This window comes from Chelonoidis abingdonii, chromosome 17, assembly GCF_003597395.2.
Source record: "Chelonoidis abingdonii isolate Lonesome George chromosome 17, CheloAbing_2.0, whole genome shotgun sequence".
Taxonomy (NCBI): domain Eukaryota; kingdom Metazoa; phylum Chordata; order Testudines; family Testudinidae; genus Chelonoidis; species Chelonoidis abingdonii.
In genome coordinates, this window is record NC_133785.1 from 20,352,651 (window position 1) to 20,378,322 (window position 25,672).

The window sequence follows — 25,672 nt, forward strand, 5'->3', positions numbered from 1 at the left end:
CAATGGATTTTTCTTGAAACTTGTAGCCGATTTATGCGCTACTTCTACCAACTACATAGTCATGCACAATCTCCTTAATTGCAACTCAACTGCCTCTCCCGTCGGTTTATTTGCTTGCGTTGCAAAGACCACCACCCATCCTCCTGCAAGTACAACCGCTTGGCTAATCTGCCTGCCCTCCCCATCATTCTGGAATAGCACACTAAAGTGACGCAGCCCTTCTTTCCTTTATGACGTTGACGGTTGCCGGGCAACAGGAGAGAAGGCTTCCTTGACAACATAAACAAAGAGCGGAGAACAAAAGAAGCTGCGGAGCTAACCAAAGTCTGCAAGGTTCTGTGCCACTCTTCCAGGTGCATGGCTCTGCCCGGCTGCAATTGACCAAGGCTGCTATCAGGTGGTCATTTGGGTGAGAAGCCAAAGAAGGGAGGTACAATTTTTATTGCGTTTTCCCCTCCTATGTTTTTTAACAGCAAATACAGATTTTCACTGAGACAGAAAGTTGGAGGCGTTGATATGTTTCGCTAGGAAATGCCATGCACTGATGATTTTCCTATGTGTGGGTGAGTGTGTCTGCATATGTGTGTTCTGTTGGAAGCCATCTGCTTCTAAATTACTTGCTGCTGGCTCAAGACTTGAGCCCATCTAGTGCTCTGGGAACTTGGAAACTAACCTACATTTCATCTTATTAATTCTATTTTTATACTGTGTGTATTTCATTCAGCATTTTTCTGCACTGCACCTTAATGCTAGGGAAATGTGGCATATAAATTTATCAGTAAACTAAAAATAGTAATTCCTTATCAATTGACTTTGACACCAGTGGGTGGCGGTATAGACCCGTGGAACTATTAAAATGTCAAAGGTCATGAAAGATACACCAAATGATTTTAATACCATTTTTCCATTATGGATCTTAATAATTAACCCTATTAGCACTTATGTAACATTATACATTATTTCCAAAGTGCTGTGCGAACAATATATAATAAGATTTATAAAAGAAAAAAATTGTATACACACCTTAGGAACGGGGTTAAACAAGGACCCTAATTATTGTTGCCCCTTTTTGACCTCAGGAGCTAGTGGAAGTTTGTAGCCCTGGAGATGTTCCAGTTGGGAACAGAAATTGGTGATAGGCATTTCTTTGATGCAGTTTTGTTTATTTACAAAGTCCTCCTATCTCTCTGAATGCAGAGGGAATCCAACAGTGGGAAACAGTTTCTTCTCACAGCACCAAGACCATTATTTTCAGCCTGCACCCATGACCCAAGGTTTTTTCCAGGGTCAGATACTGCACTTTCAGCTGCTCCTTCTATCTGTCTCCGTGTTCTGCCTTCCCTCTCTCTCATACCTGGTCACAGTACCCAGCGGGTCCCTTCCCATTGTGTTGTTAGTTTCTGGGCAGATTCTGTTAGCTCTTTTTTTAGGAGTGGGCCCTGAAGTGCTTCCTACAACTATCTCAAGTGATGAGTGTGTTCACACCCACTCTCAAATAGGTTCATGATCCATACACTTATCAGTCTTTCTCAGTATAACACTATATTATGAAGCACCTTTATCTCAAAGAATGTCACAGATAAATCGTTACTGCATACATATATAGCCCTGCAAGGTGCTGAGTGCGCTCCACTGTCATGCATTTCAATGGGAATTCAGAGTGCTCAGCATCGGGGCAAACGGCACTTTGCATTCCGTAGTAGCAAAGCTCTGGATCGTAAATATCCAAGTGAGCACTGAAGGGTTTGCGCCTGTAGGTGTTTGCTTTGCTTGCCCAGGTGCCATGCATGACCAAGATATTTCTTACAGGATGCACCAGATGATGGATTACACAGCCACCACCCAAGTTGGGATCTGCTTAGGGCTCACAAGATAAACAGGATTAGCCCTACAGAAAACCCACATACTGTAGGAAAGGTGATTTTTTAGGAAACTTTCTTCTTTCTGAGCTGGTGCTAACCCAGTGACACTCATGGTTTGGACCTGATGCAGAAGGAGAGTGAAAGTCAGTTCTGGGATGTGGGAAGCTTCTTGGAAAGGGGAGGTAGAGAACACTTTTTGTATAGGAGGTGGGAGGTTGTTCTAAGCGTAGGTGGCAATGCAAATGAAACTGCTTAAAATAGAGCCTTAAAACTAGTGCAAAAGGCAGTCGATATTTTCTCCTCTCTTTTATGCCAGCGCACGTCTGGAGTGATCCTACTGACTCGAGTGTAATTACACCAGTGCAACTGATTCCCATCTGAAATTGTCCTAAGGAGTCAACTTCCAAATGAGGGATGCATGGCAATTGTGTCTGTTGATCGTGGGTTAATTTTGATAATAAACTATGGTCGTTCTTCTCTCTGTACAGTACAGATAAGTGTGTTGCGATAAATATGCTTTCCCCCTAGGTTCTATAGCAGAAAATATAAAACTCAACCAACTGCCCATCTAAACCTTTCGCTAGAATACATCAGAACAGAATTCTCACAGCATGTCTGTGCTGTCCTGTACACGTTCGACTGGGTCCCAGGAAATGTCCAGCTCTGGAGCCATTTCCAGTAAGAATTTTAGTTCATAATTTGTTGCTTGCAAAGCATAAATCTGATGATGAAATGTGGTGTTGGCTGGAGCACTCAGAAGCGTGGAGTATGGCATGTGTGGGGATTTTCCCATCTTTAAGGGAAGACAGAGACTCTAAGGCTTATTACTAACAAACCACTATGTTTTATTTTGTCCCTCCTTTTCCAAAAGTAGTATACATCGTTAAAATCATGTCTGCGCTACAAAATTATGTCGACCTAACGTACAGCAGCATACAACCAGTGCAGCTGTTAAATCGCTTGGGGGTATGCACACTTGGCTCCTTGTGTCAGCAGTGCAGTTTCTCACCAGGAATGCTCGTGTGTTGTTAGTGCGGGGCACTGTTAGACAGCTCCTGAAAGTGAGTACAGTTGATGTAAGCAACGCAGTGTCTACATTGACAGGGCATCGACCTATTTTAAGTGGAGACACTTCCACAGCTAGGTCACTGCAAGGCAGCAAACCAACCTAACCATGTAGTGTACTGAGTGTGGCTCTCTGTCCCCCTCTTGTGGCTGGATCACACGGAAGTTTGAGTTTTCTTCAGGTGTTGGCTAAGAGCTGAATTTGCTAGTTTAGGCAGTTGCTGCGCAAGCTTTTAGCTCTAGAGGCCAGGGGGTTCACTGCCCACTATCAAAGACTCATGTTACTCCACCTTTTCAATGTAAGAAGTCTGCCCAACTGTCTTCTGGGAGTGGGACAGTGAGGGATTTGAAATAGAGGATATTACAGAGTGACAAATGCTTTCTTTTTCCTTTCTTATGGAGACTTGATATTCAGTCTTTCTTTGCTGTATTCTTTAGTCTAAAATAAAACTAATCTAGACTGCAAGTGAGTGTTTTGCTCTTTGGATGTAGGAAACACAACACCAAAACCAACCTGTTCAACTTCCGATTAAGCACTCAGGTGTAGTCCAACAGGCATTTCCCATCCTAAGTAGTAATGTAATTGGAAGTACCACTATGGGGCATTTAAAACATTGTATACTAAGTTCCACTCTCAGTTACTCATGTAAATCCAAAATAACTGTACTGTTGTCAATGAAGTTATTTAGATTTGTATTGCTGATGGCAAAATTTTCACCTGTGGGCCTTATCCAAACCCCATAGAAGTCCATTGAAACACTCCTATTGACTTAAAAGGGGTTCAGCTCAGGCCCTATATGTGCACTTCACATATTACTATATTACAGAAAGGAACCCTAGATTATGGATGTACTGGTTCCTTAAGACAGGCAGGTATGGTACCGGTCCTCTGTCAGAAGGCCTGGCTTATAATTTCATTAAAATGTAGCAAAAGGAGTTAACGGTTGAGCGCTGTAATCAATCTTCCTTCACATGACAAAGTCACCCCAAGATTCAGTGCAAGATGTGAGAAATAGCCCCTCTCTGATCAGAAAGTGGCCTTGATTTGACAACAGGGTATTGTGGTAATTTCCCTTTGGAAAAGCCCTACTATCAATGTTTGAAAAACATGCTCAACCCAAGCATCCTGCAGAAGATAGGAAGAAGCTTTACTGCTGCATCTTTCAATGAGAAATTAAAAGGCAGCAAAAGCCTCCTTTCTGATGTCTGTGAAAGCAGAGAAATACCAAGATTTGGGGATTAAGTCTATGGATTCAAGTGTTGCCCTGCTTTCTTACCAGTGTTGCTTACTACTATTGATCTATTGATGGCTGCATATTGATTTGTATTGAACCAGAGGCTAGGACATTACCTCAGCAAACAGTGCCAACCTCTGGGATTCCCTCTACCAACTCTACAGTGGAAACAAAGTCTCCACTTTCAGGTAAGGTCTTCATATTCTTTTCAGCTCTTAATTGTTAACCATGGGCCAAATCTACAGGCGCTTATTCAGATTGCTGTACAACCTTTAGTCTGGGAGGTTCTAATGGCTTCAAGGGGAGCTTTAGCTGAGTAAAACATTGAGTAAGGCCTTTGGGAATTGGCCCAGTGGAACTGGATGAGAGAGTGAGGTGGGTGTGGGTGAACAGTAAAATCTCTGCTCTGTCAACCAGGGCCGTCTCCAAGTTTTTTGCTGCCCCAAGCAAAAAAAAATTTCCTGAGTCCCCCAAGCCCCACCCCAACTCTGCCCCTTCCCCGTCCCATTCCAACCCCTTCCCCAAATCCTTGGCCCCACCTCCTACGCTTCCCTCCCAGGCTTGCCTCAGGAGAGCAAGTAGAGCAGAGGTGAGCTGCGGCGGGGAGGGCCGCAGGAAGTAACCCCGGGGGGGGCAGAGGAATCGCTCCCCCCTAGCTCACCTCAGCCTCCTCCCCCAAAGTGCACCGCCGCTCCAACTCCCCCCTCCTCCCCACGCCCCCCACCGCTGCAGCTCACCTCTGCTCCACCTGCTCCCCTGAGCATGCCACCGCCGCTCTGCTTCTCCCCCTCCCTAGGCTTGCTGCCAAATAGCTGATTCACATGGCAAGCCTGGGAGGAAGAGGGGAGAAGCAAAGTGGCGGCATGCTCGAGGGAGTAGGCAGCAGTGGAGCAGAGGTGAGCTGTGGCGGAGAGCGGTTCCTCTGCCCTCCCTAGGGTTACTTCCTGCGGCCCTTCCCACGCTCCCCTCCCCCACAGCTCACCTCTGCTCAGGGCCGACTCCTGGCTTTTTGCACCCTGAGCAAAAAAAAAAGGAGCCCGAGTACTGCCCCTTGGAAAGTGCCGCCCCAAGCACATGCTTGGAGTGCTGATGCCTAGAGTCGGCCGTGCTGTCAACACAGCTTCCCCAGAAGATCAACAGTTGCAAATGTGCCAATTCCCAAAACTATACCCAATAGGTCCCATCAATAGAGATCTCTGATAGAGTGAAATTCCTTTAATATGGCCAAATCCTGAGGCCCTTACTCAAGGCAAAACATCTGTTGAAAACAATCAGTAAGGACAGTAAAACCTCAGGACAAAACACAGTATTTGGCCCAGTGTGAAAAGTTTACTCTTAAAATGCCTGTCTCCAGTAGCAAAAGGCCAGGTTATACATTGACTGTGTCCCTTTAAAATATGTTGGATAGTTCTGAGGTAACTCAAATTAAAACATAGCCTTGGAATTTTATATTTTGAAAGTGTCCCTTTTACCTCTGCCCACACTGAGGCTCTGCTAATCGAGTTCTGTTTCTTGCTGTGTGCATAGATGATGATGAGTTTCAGCTGAGGAAAAACCCATTTAAAATCCCTTCAGATATTGATATCTTCTTACTGAGAGACAAGGAAAGAGAACGGGCTAAGGTGGTATGTATAACAACTAAGGCAAAAGCAAAGAGGTTTGCAGTGCATTTGAAAGAGGATGGCAGCCTTAACAAAACTTCTTGTATGAAAGAATATTACAGGCCAGATTCTGAGCTGGTGTAAATCAGAGTAGCGCCATTGAAGACAATGGAGCCAGGTTGATTAACAGCAGCTGAGAATCGGGGCAGGTATTTGAAGATTATTTTTATTGCTCTTCTGTTTCTTTCTTTCTAATAGAATGGTGGATTTACCATTCCTGTGGAAGGCTCCTGAAATTACTTATTTCTGTAGCGCCTTTGGGTTTTACAGATCTCCTGTTTTACAGTTAATCAGACTCACCCCTTGACTTGGAGAGCCCATATACTAGTGCTGGCTTGTGCTGGACCACAAGCTATATGAATGCTAAGGTTCACAGATTAATTTAGGACTCCAGGGTTCTGTCCATAAGGGGAGCGGAATTGGAACCCCAAGGGCAGGACTAGTGAGTTCTGGAAGTTGTGGCGAGCCGGCTCTATGATATGCTTCCTTCTTCCCCACAGCCCTGGAGGGGTTTCCTCGAGGCTCTAGATCCACAAATGGGGAAGGACACAGGGGAGCCCATGGTAGTACAATTCTTGTAGGGTCTGTGCTTTCAAGAGGCTGCAGGAGGCAGGCAGCACTGTGAAGGCAAGAGTTCTATGTGTGAATGTCCCTTACATTTGAGAGGTTCCCCAGGATCAGCCTCTTCTGCTGAGTAAGGGGACAAATGCCAGCCCTGTAATGGAAGGATGAATAGGAGACTCTGCAAGTCCCCACTCCCCCTCTCAGGAATAACCCACAAAGGGAAACACAAGGCACTCAATACATATGGGTTTGTTTAGTCTGGAAAAGAGAAGACTGAGAGGGGACATGATAGCAGTTTTCAGAAATCTAAATGGGTGTCATAAGGAGGAGGAAGAAAACTTGTTCATCTTAGCCTCTAAGGTTAGAACAAGAAGTAATGGGCTTAAACTGCAGCAAGGGAGGTTTAGGTTGGACATTAGGGAAAAGTTTCGACTGTCAGGGTGGTTAAACACTGGAATAAATTGCCTAGGAAGGTTATGGAATCTCCATATCTGGAAATATTTAAGAGTAGGTTAGATAAATGTCTATCAGGGATGGTCTAGCCAGTATTTGGTCCTGCCAAGAGTGCAGGGGACTGGACTCGATGCCCTCTTGAGATCCCTTCCAGTCCTAGAATCTGTGAATCTATGAATACATTTAAAATCTAGCAGGGGAGGAGATTTAGCAACAGTAGCACACAGCTGGGTGTAAGCTTGAAGGAATGAGATGAATTGTTTGGGTGGCTCCAAGGCAGTGTCACGAGGAGAAATAGGATGAAACTGAGCAAATTTAAATATCAGAAAAGCTTCCTAATGGGGAGATCAGTTAGATTGTGAAGTAATCTCTTGAATCATTTGAAGACTGTACTGGACAAAGTACTTGACTAGGAGAACTTGTCTACATAACTGAAGTCTCCCCCTAGGAACGTGAGCGAAAGAAGACCCTGAAAGTCCATGAGAAGATGACCTATTCCACTATGATGAATGCCAAGCAGTCGGGGTTCAAGAAGGAGCTCCAGAAGGAGGAGGAAGCAGAGGACAGAGAACTGGCAGCAGAAGCACAAAGACTGAAAGCTCTCCGAGAAAGTATCTCTTGGAAGATAGCGGTCACCAAAGGTAGAGAACTTGCTAGACTTAACATCCCATCAGGCTCCACGAGGGACTGTAACAAAGAAGCGTTGAGAGTTGCAAGTATTCTTGTCCTCTTCAGAAACAGCTCATAGTTGAGTTCCTCTAGCATGCAGGCACCACAGTCATCTATCATACCTTGCCAATATCCATGCATCTCTGATCTCTACCATATGTACGTACATAAAGGCTTATATGTGGCACACACAGAAATATTACAACACAGTGGACCAAATTCTGCCTTATCTTACACCCCATGCAAAAAGTTGTCATCAGTGGTGTTGCGTGAGGTACGAGTCATGGCAGAGCTTGGTCTGGGGCTCCCAAGGCTCTAGCTTATGCTGTGGGTCATGGAGATATTTCCATTCCACCATAATCCAGCAAGTTATATTTGTCTGCATTTAGGGCCAAATCTTGATCCCATGAAAGTCAATAGGAGTTTTGCCATTAATGCAATGATTTAGATTTGGCCCTTATGAAGGCCTGACACTCCACTCTGTTATACCAGTTTCATGCAGGTGTAACCCCATTAAAATCATTATGAAACTAGTGTCACAGATTGGAGAACCAGTCCAGGAACTCCACCTCAGTATCCTTAGTACTTCCTTGTTGCTAAAATACATGCACAAACTTTTACCTCTGCAAGTAAAATTCTCCTTTGCTTTTGCATGCTTCGCAATCCATTTTTTTCGCTTTGACTCTAACTGCAGTGATGGGCACAAACCTGACTAACAAAGACCGAAAACCACAAAGGTTCAGAGCTCTGCTCTTTAAAGCAATTCATTATCTAGTTCTCCCAACTTCAGAAATTATCCTGATTCAACCCTGTGACTCCATCCAAGTGCCAGAAGCCTCCTGAGTTTTTTCTCCTTTTCCTAATCAGAGACAAAGTTAATTCACTTTCTGTTACCATTCCATTTCCTGTTTTTTACCCCCTCCAGCAGACAGACACCCAGCACGAGCTGACTCAATTCTGTACCCGCTCGTTTAGGCCTCAAGTGCAGACGCCAAGGCCCATTCCAATGAGTTCTCTCTACTAAATGCGGTTTTGCATATACGCCTCCTTTTGTTTGGTCACTGTGTTTTGCCTTGACTACTTGTTCCACCCCCAGCTTGCACGACTTTGTCTCATGCTTTCAGACCAGCAAGTGGAAAAAGAGACGCTCCATGAATACATAGACAAGAAGCGACAGATGTTTCTGCTGCAGGTATTTGGCTTTGGTTTACGAATGTGATTCATGTAAAAACTATTTTGAGCTCCTTCCTTGTGTGTTGTTTTATATGCAGCATGGCTAGTGTTAGAACAGGGAAGTGCTAATCAGGCCTCATTAGCTGAATGTATTGGTATTGTGGTTAAGGCACTGGAGAGGGGATCAGGATATCTGGCTCTATCACAGATTTACTAGGTGATTTTACATAAATCGCTTAATCTACCTTTGCCTCAGTTCTTCATCTGTAAAATGAGGATAATACTTCCTTCCTGCACAAGGCTGTTATGAGGATAAATTCATTAATGATCGTGATGTGCTTGGACACTATGGTGATGATGACAGTGTAAGTGTGTGGACAGATTGGACCTGATTCACAAATACAACTCCTATCTTATGCCAACATAACTCAGTTGAAATCAATGGTATTGTCTAGTGGTTAGAGCAGGGATGGGGGTTATAGGACTCCTGGGTTCTGTTTTTAGCTTCATCCCTGACTTGCTCTGTGAATCATTAAGTCTCTCCCTGCCTCAGCCCACCCATCAGCACATGGGGGTCAAAGTGCTTTCAGATCCTCAGGGAGAAGGCATCGCTGCCGTGTGAAGCCATGTGTACGTTTGTGGCTGATGTAACAATGGTTGCAGCAGCCAGAAAAGAACCAGGCTAAACTAGGATTCTAAGGAACCAAGCGGAGTGAGGAGGTCGCATGAGTCATCGTGTTCCCCTTTTGGGTTGATTTCAGTACGCTGTGGCAATAAAGAGAGATGAAATTCAGAAGCTGGAAAACTTAGCAGCAGAAGAAGAAGCAAAACTGGAAAAGGCTGAACAGTACCTGGAGAAGGATGCCGCCATGTTTGACGAGTTCCTGAAGGAGAACGATAAAAACTCTGCTCAGGCGCTGAAAACGTAACGCAAGTGGTGGGGGCAACATATAGACTCTTTGGCATGGACGTGAAGGGGCTCCACTGCCATGGTCCCTTCCACACACACAGTGCTCCTAGGAGCATCACTGGACGTTCTGCATGTGGCAAGGCGGCAGGTTTATGCCCCTGTCTCTGGGCACATCTGTTTGAGTACCCATGCTAGAGGTTACACACAGACCCTCTGAATCCAGACTTCCCTTTGCAGAGCTCTAAAACTGATTAGCATGCAGGCTCATGGCCCAGTCAAGCGACACCGTTGGCTCAAGCCAAGTTTGAGTCCAAGGGGGGATTCACCACCCTGTGAAGGTTGTTTCCACTGCTGCCTTGCATAGGGGTGGACACTTGGAGTAGGGCTGAGGGGAAATTCCTCAAACAGCTGCTGACTGTGCCCCCCTCCACCCAGTAGTACCTGCTGCTTTAGTCAATGGGGCGACCATCCTTCCCATTGATAAGGGTAGTAGTGGAGCAGTGCCACTATAGTCTAATCCCCAGGCAAAAGTCCTGCCCTCGGGGACCTCTAAGGGACTCTGTAAGTGAAGGTGTGATTGTAGCACAGGGAGGCCTACCCATGGTAGCTTTAATCCACCTAGCACAAGTAACAATGGTAGTATAGATCTAGCAGCATGGGCCTTTAACACTGGCTAGCAAGAAGAATACAAGCATGCCAGGATCCCTGGATATGTGCCCTGGTTGCTAGCCTGTGCCTCCATGTCTCAAGAACTACTGTTATCCTCCGTTTTCTGAGTCCATATTGCAATATAATAATTGCTTACATGGATCTACCACAGTGTCACTGGTAACTCAAAGTCTGGGTGGAACACTTGGTTCTAATCCCCTTGTTTCAGATGTTAGGAAATAGTGTTTGGGTAGAATTTTTTTTTAAAAAGTTTGAAATTACAATGGGAAATGGGGGAGGAGATGGGGTTTTCTACCATCTTTCTTCATAGCAAACTTGAACATTCCTTTTGACCTGAAATTCTTTAACCCCATTCACACATTCCCCCTCACTCCCAACCCCGGCTCTGGTCTTGGCTCAAAGGTGACTTGGTTTGTTCATACTTCCAGTGAGCTGGGTGAAATGAGTTTGATGTCAGTCCAGTAGACCGGGAGTATCACAAAAGCAGTGTCACAGCAGAGAGTCAGCAGAGTACATTTTCAGATATAATAAAGATTTCCGTCTGCTCTACCTGTTTCCTCTGTTCTAGACACTTCACCACCACCTCACTACAACTCCGGTTCTATGCACGTTTGCAATCTTATTTTTATGCATTCTTCCCTAGTGCCGAAAAAGAAACCAAAGCAAAGATAGAGAAAATAATCGAGATCCGAGAGCTTACTGCACAAATGATGAGCATTCAAAGGTAATGATCACCCAGCGAACAGTGTCATTGAATAGCTTGAACCTTTAACAGACCTTATGGAGCTGCATCTTCTGGGCTGCTGCCTTTAAAAGTTTGTGCTTTCAGTGTCATCTGAAGCCAAACTGTCATGAGACAGTAGCTGTGTAATGGAACAATGCAACTTCATGTTGCAATGTTGTCACATTGTAATGCAATCCGATAACATTGAGCTGATTGCGCCACCCTCCTCATGCTAAAAATAAAAAAAAAACTTTAGGGGCCTTAAATGTTCTTGTATGAGTGGCATGTTACCCCAGCCATGTACTCAGTCAGGTTCCTCTGATAATCTCAGGGAGAATTATCAAAACTGGGCCAAATTCAGTCCTGGTGTAAGTGGGTGCAGTCTGTACTGATGTACCAGTTTATGGCACTGTTGAATTTCACCCTCAAGCCTTGGAGTATGACACAGACAGGAAAGGTTGGGCTTCTCAAATGACAGCACTAAAGCTTGGTCATCAAGTAACTAGCTTTTTTATTAAACTTCGATAGCGCCCTCTGATAACACGGACAGGCTTTTAGAGAAGACTTGGGATTGTCTCTGTGGACGCTGGGCTTTACCTTAAAATGCTGGGACTGTGCTCACTGATGCTGGTTTAAATCGGGAGTAACTCTTTTGACTTCACTGGAGTGTCAAGATGTTTGCATGGCAGTTGCTCAATTATCATGATGCAATTCCAGAGCACTACTTCAGGTTTACCTCAGCATCACTGAGAGCAGAACGTGGCCAAGTCAGGAATATAAAAGGGATTTCCCTGTATTATATCTACCACAACCTGATATTTTGGTTTTTTTGCAGGTTCTTCTATGGAGGGCATTGTTTGACCATTCCCAAGGTTAGACTGTTGCACAAAGCCCTACATAGTTGACTGGAACTCCCAGGAGACTCTTGGAGCTTATTTTTGTTTTTTTTTAAAAACAGACCTAGTGTGAATGCACACCCCAAAATGTGCACAATATCATGGCTAATGTGCATGCCCAATTACTTCAATTATGTATGTAAATTGGGTGTTGTTAAACAAACGATCAGGCATTTGCTGAACTGGCCATTGACATGCCATTACACAACATGCATGTAATTGTATATACAGTACAAATTTTGTGTACATTCATATTCAGAAAACGTAGCCTTCATCTCCAAAGACAGAAGGAAAATCTGCTCTCCCATTTACCTTACTTGTTGCATCATCTTGGAATAGATGGATCATATGTTCTTATGGATAGTAGATGAACGTCTTGCACTGTCTGTGAAACTAGATAGCTTTGGTATAATAGCTAGAGGAGGGTATAGCTAGGCAGAGTATGAGCAACAGCATTTGAAATGGATCTAAAACTTCCAAAAGATTGGGTCTGACTGTATCTAGGTTTTGGTCTGTCCCCATCTCTAGTATTGACTCACTTAAATCTGAGGTTTCAAAGATATTATTATGGTATTTTTCATGGAATATACACTGCAGGGAACAAGCCTGACCTTGGCACAGGGAAGATGATCCAATAAGTCTTCTCTATCTCTAATGTGTATGAAGCTATGATTTTCCTCATTGAGGGAGAGATTAGAGAGTCCTCCAAACACCTAATTTCTCACTCCACTCATTACTCTCTCCATCCTCAGAGATCTTACGCCCAGCAAAGGATGACTGGATGCAGCTCATTAATACACTACTCCATCTTTCAGCCTGAAAGGTTCCCTTCCCCGAAACCTTCAAGACTAAGCTTGCTACCTTGGCATTCCCAGCCCGGCCACCCTGGCAACGCAGAATGTGAACTGGATCTTCTGATCTCTCATGTGACAGCACTCTTAATGGGCCACTAAGCCAGTCCTGATCTTGTTTATAATCCCTGTCTTGGGAGCCTGTAACAGGAAATCTTTCCTAAGTGAAAGATGTTCTCCTCCTATGAGCCCTGTATTGTAGGGGCTGGCATTGATTCTCAACTGACAGCTCTAGATTGTGTCCCACAGTTTCCTAAGGGAGCCTTTACAGGTGCCAAATTTGAGTGCTGACATCAGAACTGATTCAATGGAAGAAGTGACACAGGCTGTCTCCCTAACCATGTGCTGTGCCAGCATAACTTTTTTTTTCTTTTTTTTGGCTATAGGATTTCAAATAGTCTCTTCACGACTTCTGCATGCCATTAAAGTGTGCTTCTGCTCTGTAGAAAAGGCATTGCAGGGTTCCATGCCTTGTCTCTGGTTTTTGAATGATATCTGCTCAACTTGCCAACAGCCAGCCCTGCAAACCAGGCGGGGTTCTCAGACTCAGATGGGTTCTTTCGATCTCATCCATCATCTCCACTACAACTAAAGATGCTACAGGCCAAATTAGGCCCTTGAGGACACCTGTGTATTACAGGTGCCTTCACTGGACTCTCACAGGAGCAGGGATTGAAGTAGGGGTGAGATGGGACTGGGGGAGTGAAGACCTTCTCTTCTACTAAAAGCAGAGAAGAGCTCCTCTCTTTTCATTAGCTTCAAGAGGCAGGGCTTCTCCACAGCTCCCTCTTCTCCTTGGCTGGTGTGTTGAGAGTTCCCCCTCCTGTATCAATGTACTCTGACCTCCTGTGCAGGGGTAATGGGTCAGAACAGAGTGAACCATTCTGTTGAGGATGCACAAGAAGAAATATGTGGATGCTAGCTCATGCTCTCTTAGCTGTGCAGGTCTAACAGCAGTTAAAAACTTGTTGGCCTTGAGTCTGCGGCTCAGATTTTGAATGCACACAGGGAGTGGGTCTGTGAAGTGAGACAGTGCCATATTGAAATAGTTGCTGTCAGAACAGAGCTGCATTTCAGGACAGAAGTTCTTCAGAATGATGCTTTGTGCTGTTAAACCTAGTGAAACCTGTTTGTTCCTCTGTCATAGTGAGATATCCAGGTTTGAAGACACTTTAAAGGAGTACAAGAAGTACAAGAACTTCCTCTACCAGCTCTCTCCAAAAGAGTGGCGGGAAGAGTATGAAAAAAAACAGATGAAGACAAAGGCAATGAAACTGTCCTCTGAAGTGAAAGAAGAAAAAATCTCCGTCTCTCCCATCACGCCCAAGGGTAAGTTCTCCCAAGAAGAGTTTCTGGCCATTCCTCACTGTATGCAGCTTCCCCTTCTAAGGATATGTTCCTCTTGAATTCAGGCCAGGATTCAACACCCCGAACCAAATGTGGCAAGTTGCCTTATCTTGGCTATACAGGACGTCAGAGTGTTGATTTCTCTTCAGGAGGGCCTGATTTGAGGGCCCCAAGCCAAATCACACAGAGAAGGGAATCCCTCAGGCCAGGCAAAAGCCCCTCAAAGCAAAACTTGAAATCCCAGCAGACAAGACGACAGTAAGTATGAGACACCTGGTGAAGGCGATGGATGTAAATATAGGAGAGCTGTCAGTCAGATGACAGTAGCTACAGGTATGCGTGAGTATTATTTACCTTCTGTGTTTTTAGGAAAAGCATCCGGTTAATGCGTTTGGCTCTCTTATTAGAACAAGTCAAAATGCTCAGAGGGTCAGATTCTCAGTTGCTATAAACTGGCATAGCCCCGTTGATCTCCATAGACGTGCACCAACGTACACCAGCTAAGCACTTGGCTAAAGTGTTTGTTTCCTCAGGCCGTCACCCAGTGGTATTCTAGGACAAAAGGCATTTGTCCCACAACAAAATTTCCTTCTGGGAGGTGTTGCTCCCCGCCAAATTGCCATTGCATACTGTGGAACATTGAACCAATGCACCCATTGGCATCTGTTCCCCCTGGGAATGGAGTTTCACTAGGTCTGACTTCATTGTAAGAGGGCTCCACTGTATCTACTTGTCATGTGCATTATAATCATGACTAATTAAAGATGTAATCAATGTATGCTGGGAGGCAGGTGGAATAATGCTCCCTGTACCAGGTGTGGCCATGGGTTCCCCGTAACCATAGCGACTTAGAAGCAGAGAGGCAGGGAAGGGGAGGAAGGAGTATAGGCAAGGCCAGCTTCACCACACAGGCAAAGAAGGCAGTTGCCTGGGGCAGCAAAGTGTTTGCTACCTGTTTGCGTGGGTAACTGGAGATTATTTGCGAGTCTGCCTAAGGGAAGAAAACCTCACTAATATTAGTTTTCTGGTGAAATTGTTGTTTTGAGGGCAGCTCCCTTTTCCTCCAGTTGAAGAGTATTCTGGTCACCCAATTTTGGTACCCCTACAATGAGCAGCACTTACATGAGTTCTCCCCCTGAAATCAAATGGGACGACTTGCCTGACTCTGCTGTTCAGCACATAGTGGCTGCAGAAGTGGGACTTTAGAATATTACCTTTAGCAACAGACCCGATCCCCAGAGTTGGGATCTGGACCCATTTGTAAAATTCCCCAAAGGGAGTGATCTGATGGGGAGTTTTGGAGCTGCCCCGTCGTGGCATGAAGAGGACATGGTAGAGAGTGCATGGAGCAGGAGCAGCAGCAGCAAAGGCTGATGAGCAGAATCTGCTGCTGGCATCAGTCCAATGTCTCTCACCCTGTTGCTCTTCATTATGCAGTTGGGACTGATTCCTCGCTGGAGCAGTGAAATATACCCCTGCACTGTTCATTAATGGCCCTAGGGGTCCTGCTTAGGAATATGTTACTCTGCCATGCCTTCAGCTTGCCCACTTTCTCTCCTGCGTGCAGGGTATAGGGAACAGGGATGTACACTCGGCAGATGGCTCCAGCAGTGTGGAAACCGCTCTGCCTAGGAGCACTGTTGCAACCAGCCTGTATGGAGCACACATGCAGAACCACTCCATACCATGCGTTCTGCTGCTCCACAGGCCACTGGATCAAGCCTTTGATTCGACCCATTATAAAAAGCAGGGCTCAGCTGCCGAATTCACATCCACAGCTGGGTCTCAGACTCCCCTAAAGGTTGGGGGTCTTCAGAATCAGTGGTTTTGGTTTAGGACTATCTGTTGCAATACCAGTGGAAATGGCTCTGCAACGAAACCCAGAAAGGCTGAGAATGGCAGTCCTTTGGGGACAGGGACCATCTTTTTGTTCTGTTTGTACAACAGCTAGTGTAATGGGGCCTGGTACATGTCTTGGGTTCCTAGGTTATAAAACAAATAACAGCCTAGAAAGAACCCAGCCCTGCAAATATTAATATTTAAAATCAGATAGGTAACATGCAAAAGAAATATAAATTGCCAGTTATTTACTGCTACAACCAGAGGTGTTTTGCAGCTGTTATTAACTTAGCAAGTGCATTAGGAGTCTGGCTACTAGCTACCAAGATCTCCTTTAACATGGCTTAAGGAATCATTTCTGTAAGTGCCTGTCACTGGAAATACCTTTTCAGGAGCATTGCCGCCCTAGCAATGGAGGAGAAGGCGAGTACAACCTTCTCTGACAATGAGGATGAGGATGAGGTCAGTAGCCTTGTGTTGAACTACTCAGATATTATACCTGTCTTCTCATTCCATCTGTGGCTTGTTTTCCTGATTTCCCATACCTTCCAACCTTCCCATACCTTCCCATACCACAGTTGATGAACTGTGGAGTTCCTGTATCTAATTATTACAACACTGCATGCTTATTTTCTTTTAGGATATCTTAGTGATGAGTGTAATAGAAATATCTGAACCAAGGGAATAATTTATTTCCTTTGCCTTTAGCAGACCCAGGATCAACTCAGTTTGCCACCAGTCATATTATGTGTTTAAGATTTTTATTATTATAAAGTGATTTTTTTAGTCCAAAATTGAACTTTTGTAAAGAGACATTTTTAATAACTGTAAATAGAGGTGGTGGTTGTTCTTAAATTTCAACATCTATTCCCCATGCCATTTACAATGCAGCAAACCCAAACAAAAACAACATAGAGGCTAGCTCATGGGAGACAAAAATGAAACTGACCAATGACAGAGCAGAGTAAAATGCAGAAAAGTAAATTCGCAGCATAAATAGTGAATATTAGATTTTTCAAATCTTATCTTTTCATAATCCCCATCACTAAAACAGGCAGGGATTCAAAAACAGAAGCCTGCTCTTGACAGATGTCCATTTAAAGCCAACATTTTCAAAGTTGCAATAGCTGCAGTTACATGTGAGAATTGAGTACTGCACAAATGACTGTTCAGCCATCTAAATGGCCATTTGTGCCTACAGTTGTAGTAACTGCCCCACCACAGCAGGTGTGCAATTGCACACTTGTGTCTATGTATGTAAGCGTCCACCTTTTACAAAAATCTATCCCATCATCCATTCGTTCTAACTTAGAACACAGCGTCGGCGTGCAATTTAAGTACTAACAATGCTGACGGTTGCTGAACGAAGAGGTACTTTCAAACTTATGTTTTGATGCCAACTATGATATTCGCTGCCCAGACTTGTTGCAAGCAGAACGTCTGTACAGAGAAGCACATCACTACATTTGCTTAAAGGATATTACACCGCAGTTGGGTTGCACAGAGCCCAGATGAACCTCAGCTGATTTAATGAGATGTGTACGATGTTTCCCTCCCTCTTTAAAAATAAAATGAAATGCTGTGTGGAAAGTATCTGGGGAGGCAGCAGCAGACCAAATGTGCACCATTAACAGCTGCCCGTTTAGACTTAGGATACCAAATCCCATCAACCCCTTAGTGTTTTGCCCCAGCAGGTTTATTAGTGGCTGCAGCTACCCTTTACTTACCTTGTTTCTGACAATGTGCCCGGCTTCATCCTAAAATGGATCTAAAATTCAACTGTTCAGGTTCTCACGCTGCCCTCCTCGCCGCAGTGATGTGACTGGCATTTGTCATGTGCGAGACTCACTCTCTCCCTGCCCCACACACACTTCTGTCCCCAAGAAGAAAATCATGTGAGGTTTTCTTTTCATTTGAGGGCAGCAAGCTGCCCAGGGTATATGGTCCCAAGAGGTGTTAGGAGCCAAGAGCAGAGTCTCTTCCAACTTCAGCTATCACTGGTGTAAGGAACCCTGCATTGTAGATATGCTCACTGTTCCTCAGCTTCAGTCATGACCTCTCATCGTCTAGGACCAATTATGGCTGGTTTCAAGCACCTAATTGGTAGTAGCTGTCTTTAATCTTTTACTTTCCTAACCTTCATCCCTGCAGACATTAGGAGCAATAATTAGAGGGTGAAGGGCCGTAAAGGACCTTCCAGTCCCTCATGGCAGGGAGGTGAAGACAGGGAATGTTGAGAGAGGAATATAAGGGGTTCTTACTGGGACATAGTGGCTTCTTACCTGGTCCAATGTCAAGCTATGCAAGCCTCAGATTCACCTCAGCTTGATACCTCATTTCCCCATCTCTTCAGGCACTTGAGTGCGTTGACATTTTGGTGATTTAAGTAGGTGGATCTTCCAGCCAAAGCAAAAAGTCCTTCCTTTGTGGGGTAAACAAAGACCAGACAAAATGAAGAGACCCAGAATCTTTCACCCAGTCTCCATACTGGGTCACAGCCTTCCCTAGTGCTCTGCACACATTTTACCTTATTTGCGGTTCTCCTCTGGGCCACAACTTCCTTCATCTATTTGCAGCAGTTTCCACATCACCTCCAGCTGGCACAATGGGGGAGCCCAGACCCTTCCACTAGTCTGGGTTCCATCCCTGGACCTTATACCAGCATCTGCCCTCAACCCTGCTTCGCTCTTCCTAGGCCCCTTCCTTCTTCTGCCAAACTGCTGCTCTTCCCAGGTCTCTCCAACCCACTGCTTTGGTCCTCTGTGAAGGACCCCCAGCTCAGGTCTTGCCTCAGCTTGGTCACTCTCTCACTGAGGGGGTTGTATACACATATTTGTATCGGTTTAGTTACTCCTTGCATGGACACTTACTCTGGTTTCAGAGTGGCTTATTTCAACATAAATCTGTTCCCAATCGACTTCACTAAATCACAGTAAGAGTGTCCACAGAACCTGTGGCACTGGTTTAAAAAAAAACAAAACAAAACACACCTCCTGTTAAACCAGTGCAACCATGGATGGAGACAAGCCCAGTCTGAAGGCTGCTTCATTTATAGCAGGTCCTACTTTCAACCTGCATCACGGAACCCCTCCCAGTCACGTGATCCAGGTGGGGTATTACGATTCCTGGACCTTAAAAGGGGATGAGCCCTGGAACTGGGCAGGCTAGGCCAGATCCTGCCTTAAAGGAACAGGCTGCCCTATTATGGAGAGAAGCGCCATGAGGAGAGTTCAGATATCAGAATCAAACTGCATATAGATGCTAGGAGACCCAGTCTTGTCATGGGCACTCCCTCCTTGTAACACCAGCTCTTTCATGCCCACAGCCCTCTTAATTCCCCATCAGCCTGATGAACCAGGGCCTGTTTGGGGCTATGGAGGAGACATGGAAACCCCTAGGGTGAGGGGGTGAATAGAAAGTGAACCATGTAGAAAGGCAGTAAGAAGTCTTGCTGACTGACCAAGGGCATTGATGGCTTGGGGCCGGGGGGCAGTGTCTGTAAGCTGCCTGGCTGTTCACACAGTTCTAGAGCAATGCTGCTCACAGACATTAGGAAGTACAACCCAACCATGCAATACGAACAAAACAGCAAGGAGCCAGGTCCACAAATGCATGCCTTTTTCAGCCCAACACTGCTGCTAAAGCAATCCTCCTATGCAGTGACAACTTCGTCCACCCATTCCTCAAATCCCGTCTTTGGCACTGTGTCCCTTATAGCTTCAAATTCAACCCCCTCCTCGGATTAACCCTGCTCCTGCTGATATATCTCCACCCGTGCTCTACCCAGTCCTTAATTCCTCCTTCCATCATCTGGTCTCATTCCCAGCTTTGTGCTTTCCTTCTGTTATGCTGAACCTTATTGCTGGAACACTTCTCTTATGCACTTCCAACCAGACCGCTCTCCTTCAAGGCCCTCTGTAAAATTCAACACGCTGAGGGACTCTTTCTCCCGTCTTCCCACCATGAATAATCTGCACACCCTCTCTCTCCTGAGCAACGGACCCATCTCTTGCTTTAGTTCACTTAGAATGTAAGTTCTTTAGGACACATGACACATCTGGCTGTGTGTGTGTAACAAGCTATGTAATAACTATATATTAACATTATGAAGTGTAGGCCAAACTTCAGCACTCAAAATAAACTGGTAAATTAGAGTCACCAAGCGAGATGGATGCACATCCATATTCTGTATTCTCCATCTCAGGAGCCGGAGTTATATTTTACTGATCCCCATCAACTGCTGCACATTTTCACTGAGCTGGAAGAACAGAACCTGTCCCTAATCCAGAATTCCCAGGAGACTGAGGAAACCTTGGATGAGCTCCAGCATACTCTCACCACTACGCGAAGTAAAATGTAAGTGTCTGAAAGAGGCTGCATACATTCTAGCATTAGAATGTCTGGGGGCTCCCCAGCCACAGATCATAGCATAGACCATGGTAAAGTGATGTATCAGCCATGAGTACAGGATGGAAGAGTCTCTCCTACGGTTGGTTAATCAGATGAACTGGATTCACCGCATTGCCTTCTAACCACGGGATTGGAGAGGGGTGTTACTGCGGCATTGGTCTGTCTCTGTGCTGCCACAGAGAAGGTCTGAGTTGGTCATTTGGTCCCCAATTCACAGGGGGCTAGGGAATTGGTGTGCTAGGATCCTGAAAGGAAACGTGAGCAAGTAAGCCTTATTTCACTCCTGATCATTCACCATGGTTGCTACTATTTAAAGCACAAAAGCTTCTGTACAGCATTGCATAGAGAACTACCACCCAGGAATAAACTACAGCATCTGTGATAATTCCAACGAGAATCCTCTCTAGTGGAAGTCAACAGGCAATCAAAGTGTAAAGTCTTTAAATTACAGGAAACCACACAGGGATTTTATTCCTCCGCATGTCTGTCTTGCATATTTAGATTGTAAGCTCTTCAGGGCAGGGACTCCCTACTACTCTGTGTTTATTCGGTGCCAAGCGCAATAGGGCACCCCTCTCTGCTGGCCCTTAGATACTACTGCAGTAACATTACTAATAATAATCCAATGGTTTAGATGTATATTAGCCTTTTGTTTTTTAAGTAGGAATCTTTCTATTTTCACATATTGAAACTTTTCACCATTTAATTAACTCCCACCCCTAATTCACAGAAAATACTATGGCAGAGACCTGGAGTCCTCTTTAGCTCTTGGAAAGAAATTTCAACTGAATGCATTTATTAGCCAGTCTCTTTACAGAGGAAAGTGACGTCACAAAGTTCAGGCTCCACTTGATGTTTGGAAGAGTTATAGTCACTGTTTGCAAAAATGCTGGAAGAAAGCAGTGTCTAAGAAAGATCCTTTTCTCCTGGATTAGGGACCGTGAGATAAAGCAGCTGAAACAGCTTGCAGCCACACTCAAAGCCTCCATAATCAAAGAAGAGGAGACAGCCGCAGACCTGGAATTGAAGGCACGAGTCTTTTCCTTCGGAGAGTACAAAGCAGATGTGCAGGTATGTGCATAGAGCAAGACCCTAAGCAAGTGAGAGACTGGCAGGGAGATGTCTAGAAGTAGCATGTTGTGCTTCTTCCCATGATGACTTTAGCCTGTGACCAGAGGACTTCAGAGGTAAATGTGACAGGATCCTGGGGTGCAGCCTGGGACTGTTTTTCCTCACCCCACTGGATACTGCAGTCCTTAATATGTTTGTTCCTTAAACCTGGGCCAGTCTCCTCTGTTGGAGTCTTCAGTATGTCCTTGTTGACTGCAGCATAAATGGGGGCAGGAGAAAGGCCCAGCATGTGGCCACTGCATTCTGTTTTATACCCTGCGTTCTGGCATGGCTTTGGGGCATGGCTGAACAGTTCCCCTGGTGTGGCCTTATGCAGGTGAGGCACTGAATTGTAGCTCCCCTGCTGGACCGTGGCTGTTGAGGGAGTTTTTGACATCCACCCAGGCATTAGTTACCACCCTTGTCAGTGCCTCTGGAGAGATAGTATACGGGCGATTCCCAAACCCACAGCATATTTTAGTGACAACCATACAACACAATCTCATAACTTCATATGCCTTAACTATAGATAGATAGAACAGACTTTCAGCAGATCATAACCTTCACCCGATGCACGTAAAGCATGCCACGTGAGGTAAGATCACAATTATATATAAACGAGGAATATGGAGGTTACAGGGTGCTCCCCCAAGATATAGAATGTCATAGTGAGGTTTTAGCACCCTTCCTTTCCCTATACAAAACCCTACATGTAATGGAGCTAGATGCTGAAAGTATTAAAATGTGAGATGAGACACTGAGTTCTGTGGAGGGAATCGAAATGTTGATTTCAACTTTTTGACTGGGTTTAAGCAGACGAGGCTGGGCAGGTCCTCAGGAGCTGTGACAGGTTACCACAGCTGAGGACTGCCCCCTTGCCTTGTCTCCAGGACAAAATGTTGGTGAGCCTGAACAAAAAGGTGACGGAGGTCTATCGACGTTGCATTGGAGAAAATGAGGCCAACCTGGGAACCCTGCAGATGCTAACAGTCATAGAACACCAACTCGATGACTTATTGGAGTGTCTGGAGAGAGTCCCTCAAGCAAAGATAGAGCAGGCAGAGAAAGCCAAAGAAAAAGAACGGAGGATGAGGTAAGAGGAAGTTCTGCTTTGGCTGTGGTGCGACCCATTTCGGGGAGATCACTCCACCATTTCAATTTTTAACGTTTCTCAATCTCCAAAAGATAAAAAAAGAAGCCAGTGGAACTGCTTGCGTATGTCAGTGAATCAGGAAGAAATGGCAGGTATATTAAAAAGCCCACATTATCAATACCTAATTAATACCCATAATTCTCATATGAAGCTAATCAGGCAGAAAAAATTCCTTGCTGTAGTTAAATCTGTTTTTTTCATATTGATCATTCTTGCTAAGATAGTATGCTAAAAGATGGCAGGGCATGTGTGGAAACGCAAGCTTATTCTCTAGTACAGTATTTGGAAATTTGACAACACTGGCATGTTTTAAATTAAAATTTTTGCCTCTGCAAAGCCCCAAAATGCTAACCCACATTAGCAGAAAATACCATACTCCTCCCACTGCATCTGTGCTCTTAAGATTAGATGTACTTTCATTGATGACTTGAGAAGCTGAATACAGATGATAGTTTACATCCCAAGAAGTGAGCCAGTGATCAGATTGTGTGATCACTGTCTGGGTCAGATCTGCAGGAAGAAACTTGAAGTGGCAGAAAGAGTTCAGTAACAAAAACATATGACTCCCCCCATCTCCTTCCTCAGAATTCAAAAAAAGGTCATTATACCACTTTGTGAGTGCTATTTAGAATAGAAGTACACACACATACACACACGTACACACACACAAAAACCCCAGACAAAAAAACCACACACCACTGCAGAAAAGGAAAATGCCAGGAAATGAAGTTACCCTAAATGAAAGGGTTTAAAATTAGAGCAGTATTTTGAGCACACACTGGCTTCTCAGTTGTAGTGGCTATACAAGAGAGGAAACCCTCTGCACTTAATCAGCCAGGGCAGTTTGTCATTGCAGATTATTTTTGTATTACCACTTACCCTCCATGCTTTTCATGCATAGAAACACAGTGGATCAGATTCGCCATTGCCCTGCCACTTTGTGTAGTCATTTACACCAGGGCAAAACAGGCACAACCCCCTCCCAGGCTGAACTGATAGCATTTTATACTCACTTTGCACTGGTGCAAGGACACAACGTGCCAGGTAAGTATCGTCACCCCACAAATGCCATTAGCCCTATTTTACAGAGCGTAAGTAACTTGCTGAAGGTGACGTGCACAGAAAGTCAGTGACAGATCCAGAAATAGAAGTACAATCTCCTCTGTTCAGTTCACTGCTGCTATGTCTCCACTCAGAAGTGAAATAGGTTTTTTTGGAGTAAAGGGGAGGGTGTTGGGGGAGAAATCAATTGCACTTTAGAATTCCCTTGAGAAGAACTAAATGGAGCGGGCGCTGTATCACAAAACATTCACCTCTTGTGGATTTATCCTTCCTTACTGAAAATTGGGGTCAAAAAAATATCCTTCTTGGCAGAGTCCATCATTTTAACTCTTATTTTGCTCAATTGTTCTGAAAGGATGAGGGACGAAAAAGTGAGACAACAGAGGCAGTTGCAGGAGGAGAGGTTGCAACGGGCACTGGCAAGGGCGCAAGCGGATATAAAGAAAAAGGTAACCTTAGCAATTCCTGGTAAGACCTGGCACTTGTGCTGCACCGTTCGATGGAAAATCTCAGTGCACTTAGACATTAAAGATCTGGAGTGAGCTCCTCACCCCTGCTGAAGCCCCTCACAATGGCTAAGTGGGCCAGAGTAGTGTAAAGGGACCCTAGAATCCCTGTATCCATCTGGGAGCCCCAATACAAGAACTACAAGAGAGAGCCATAGGTTCCCTTGAGGGCCCCTCAGAAGCACTGGAAGGGATGTGGTTGCCCTGCTGCAGTATGCAACACCGGATTCTGGGCAGCCCTGGGAGGCTGCCATATCGTAAGTAGGCCTCCAGGACTTAGTTACACCTGGAGCCACTCTAATCCCTGGAGTAGCCCAGGATTGGGGGGACACCACTGTGGCCTAAAGACACCTTAGCCCCACTTCTCCTCCTGGGCTGAGTTCTGTACGGCACTGTAGAAGCAGAGGACAGAATCCTACCCCCCTCTTCACAAGCAGTACGCAGCCACAGCTTCCACTGGCCTCTGTTTGAGTTATGTCTGCTTGCTACCGGTGAAGAATCTAGCCGTACTCTTCTCAATACAGCTGCACACCAAGCAAGTGATTGTAGCCATGTTACAGATGAGTAAATTGTACGGAGTGCCAGTGTGACTTGCCTAAGGTCAAAAAGGAAATCAGTGGCAGAGTGGGGAATAAAACACAGGCAGTCTGAGTCCAAGCCACTTGCTCCAACCAGTGGAGAACAGATTCTCTACATGTCTCACTACCTATTTCTTTTACCATTTGAAGTATGGCATCACCATGATGGGATAGCTATTTCAGTTGGACTAGATATTTTGAATATGTAGGCTGCAGTGCAGTGCCTTTGTACAAACCTAGCCACTAGATAATCTGCAATGGCATATACACAGACTGCCTTGAGCCACCAGGAGCTGTCTTACTGAAAGAATTGGGACACACACTCTAGTTTTTCTAAAAGGGTTTATGGGAGCTTCTATCTACAAACAACACTAGAGGGACAGTAACATTTCCTAAAAAGAGTAGCATAAGCTTGCAATATAAAACATTGCTAGTGACCAGTATTCGCACCCAACCTATTCCTCTGTCACCACCATTGCTGTGCCTGCATTTTGTTTCGCTGCAGACTGGCAGAAAGCTGATGTTCCGCTCTGAGCCTGCGCCAATCAAAGAGAAAGAAGATGAGGATCAAGGCCTGATCGATCAAGAGAAGGAAGAAGCTCTCTATTACTTTACTTAAGACCCAAAAAAGACTGGAAATTAAAGGACAGTACCAATGAGATGCAAAGACATTGTACCAACCTGACCAGAGAAAGTTTTGGTTTGCGGTTCTTAGAATTATATACAATTTTTGCAATGAATTAAACAAAAATCTCTCATTTTCTCTTGCTAACCCTTGCCCCCCAGAAGAGTGGTTTCTTTCACTGGAGCCTGTGGTGTGAATCAACAACTATTTTGGCACTGCTTTAAATGAGTAACAGAGTCCTGTGGCACCTTAAAAACTAAGGGATGTATTGGAGCATAAGCTTTTGTGAGTGAATACCCACTTCGTCAGA

At 44.9% G+C, this 25,672-nt stretch overlaps 1 protein-coding gene across 2 annotated transcripts; it reads left to right on the forward strand.

The window, feature by feature from the left end:
* The first annotated feature begins 276 nt into the window (after window positions 1–276).
* Window positions 277–25,672, forward strand: CFAP100 (cilia and flagella associated protein 100). Of its 2 annotated transcripts, none has more exons than XM_075073203.1 (16): window positions 277–430; window positions 2,391–2,540; window positions 4,264–4,350; window positions 5,690–5,787; window positions 7,289–7,481; window positions 8,634–8,701; window positions 9,444–9,607; window positions 10,905–10,985; window positions 13,880–14,061; window positions 14,145–14,337; window positions 16,311–16,380; window positions 20,123–20,274; window positions 21,264–21,399; window positions 22,329–22,531; window positions 24,009–24,102; window positions 25,243–25,672. In XM_075073203.1, the coding sequence occupies exons 2-16, from the start codon at window positions 2,474–2,476 to the stop codon at window positions 25,354–25,356; spliced, it is 1,902 nt and encodes a 633-aa protein (XP_074929304.1). In that variant the 5' UTR covers window positions 277–430; window positions 2,391–2,473; the 3' UTR covers window positions 25,357–25,672. The 2 variants fall into 2 exon arrangements, with proteins under 2 accessions (XP_074929304.1, XP_074929305.1); XM_075073204.1 differs by having other exon boundaries at window positions 2,447–2,540.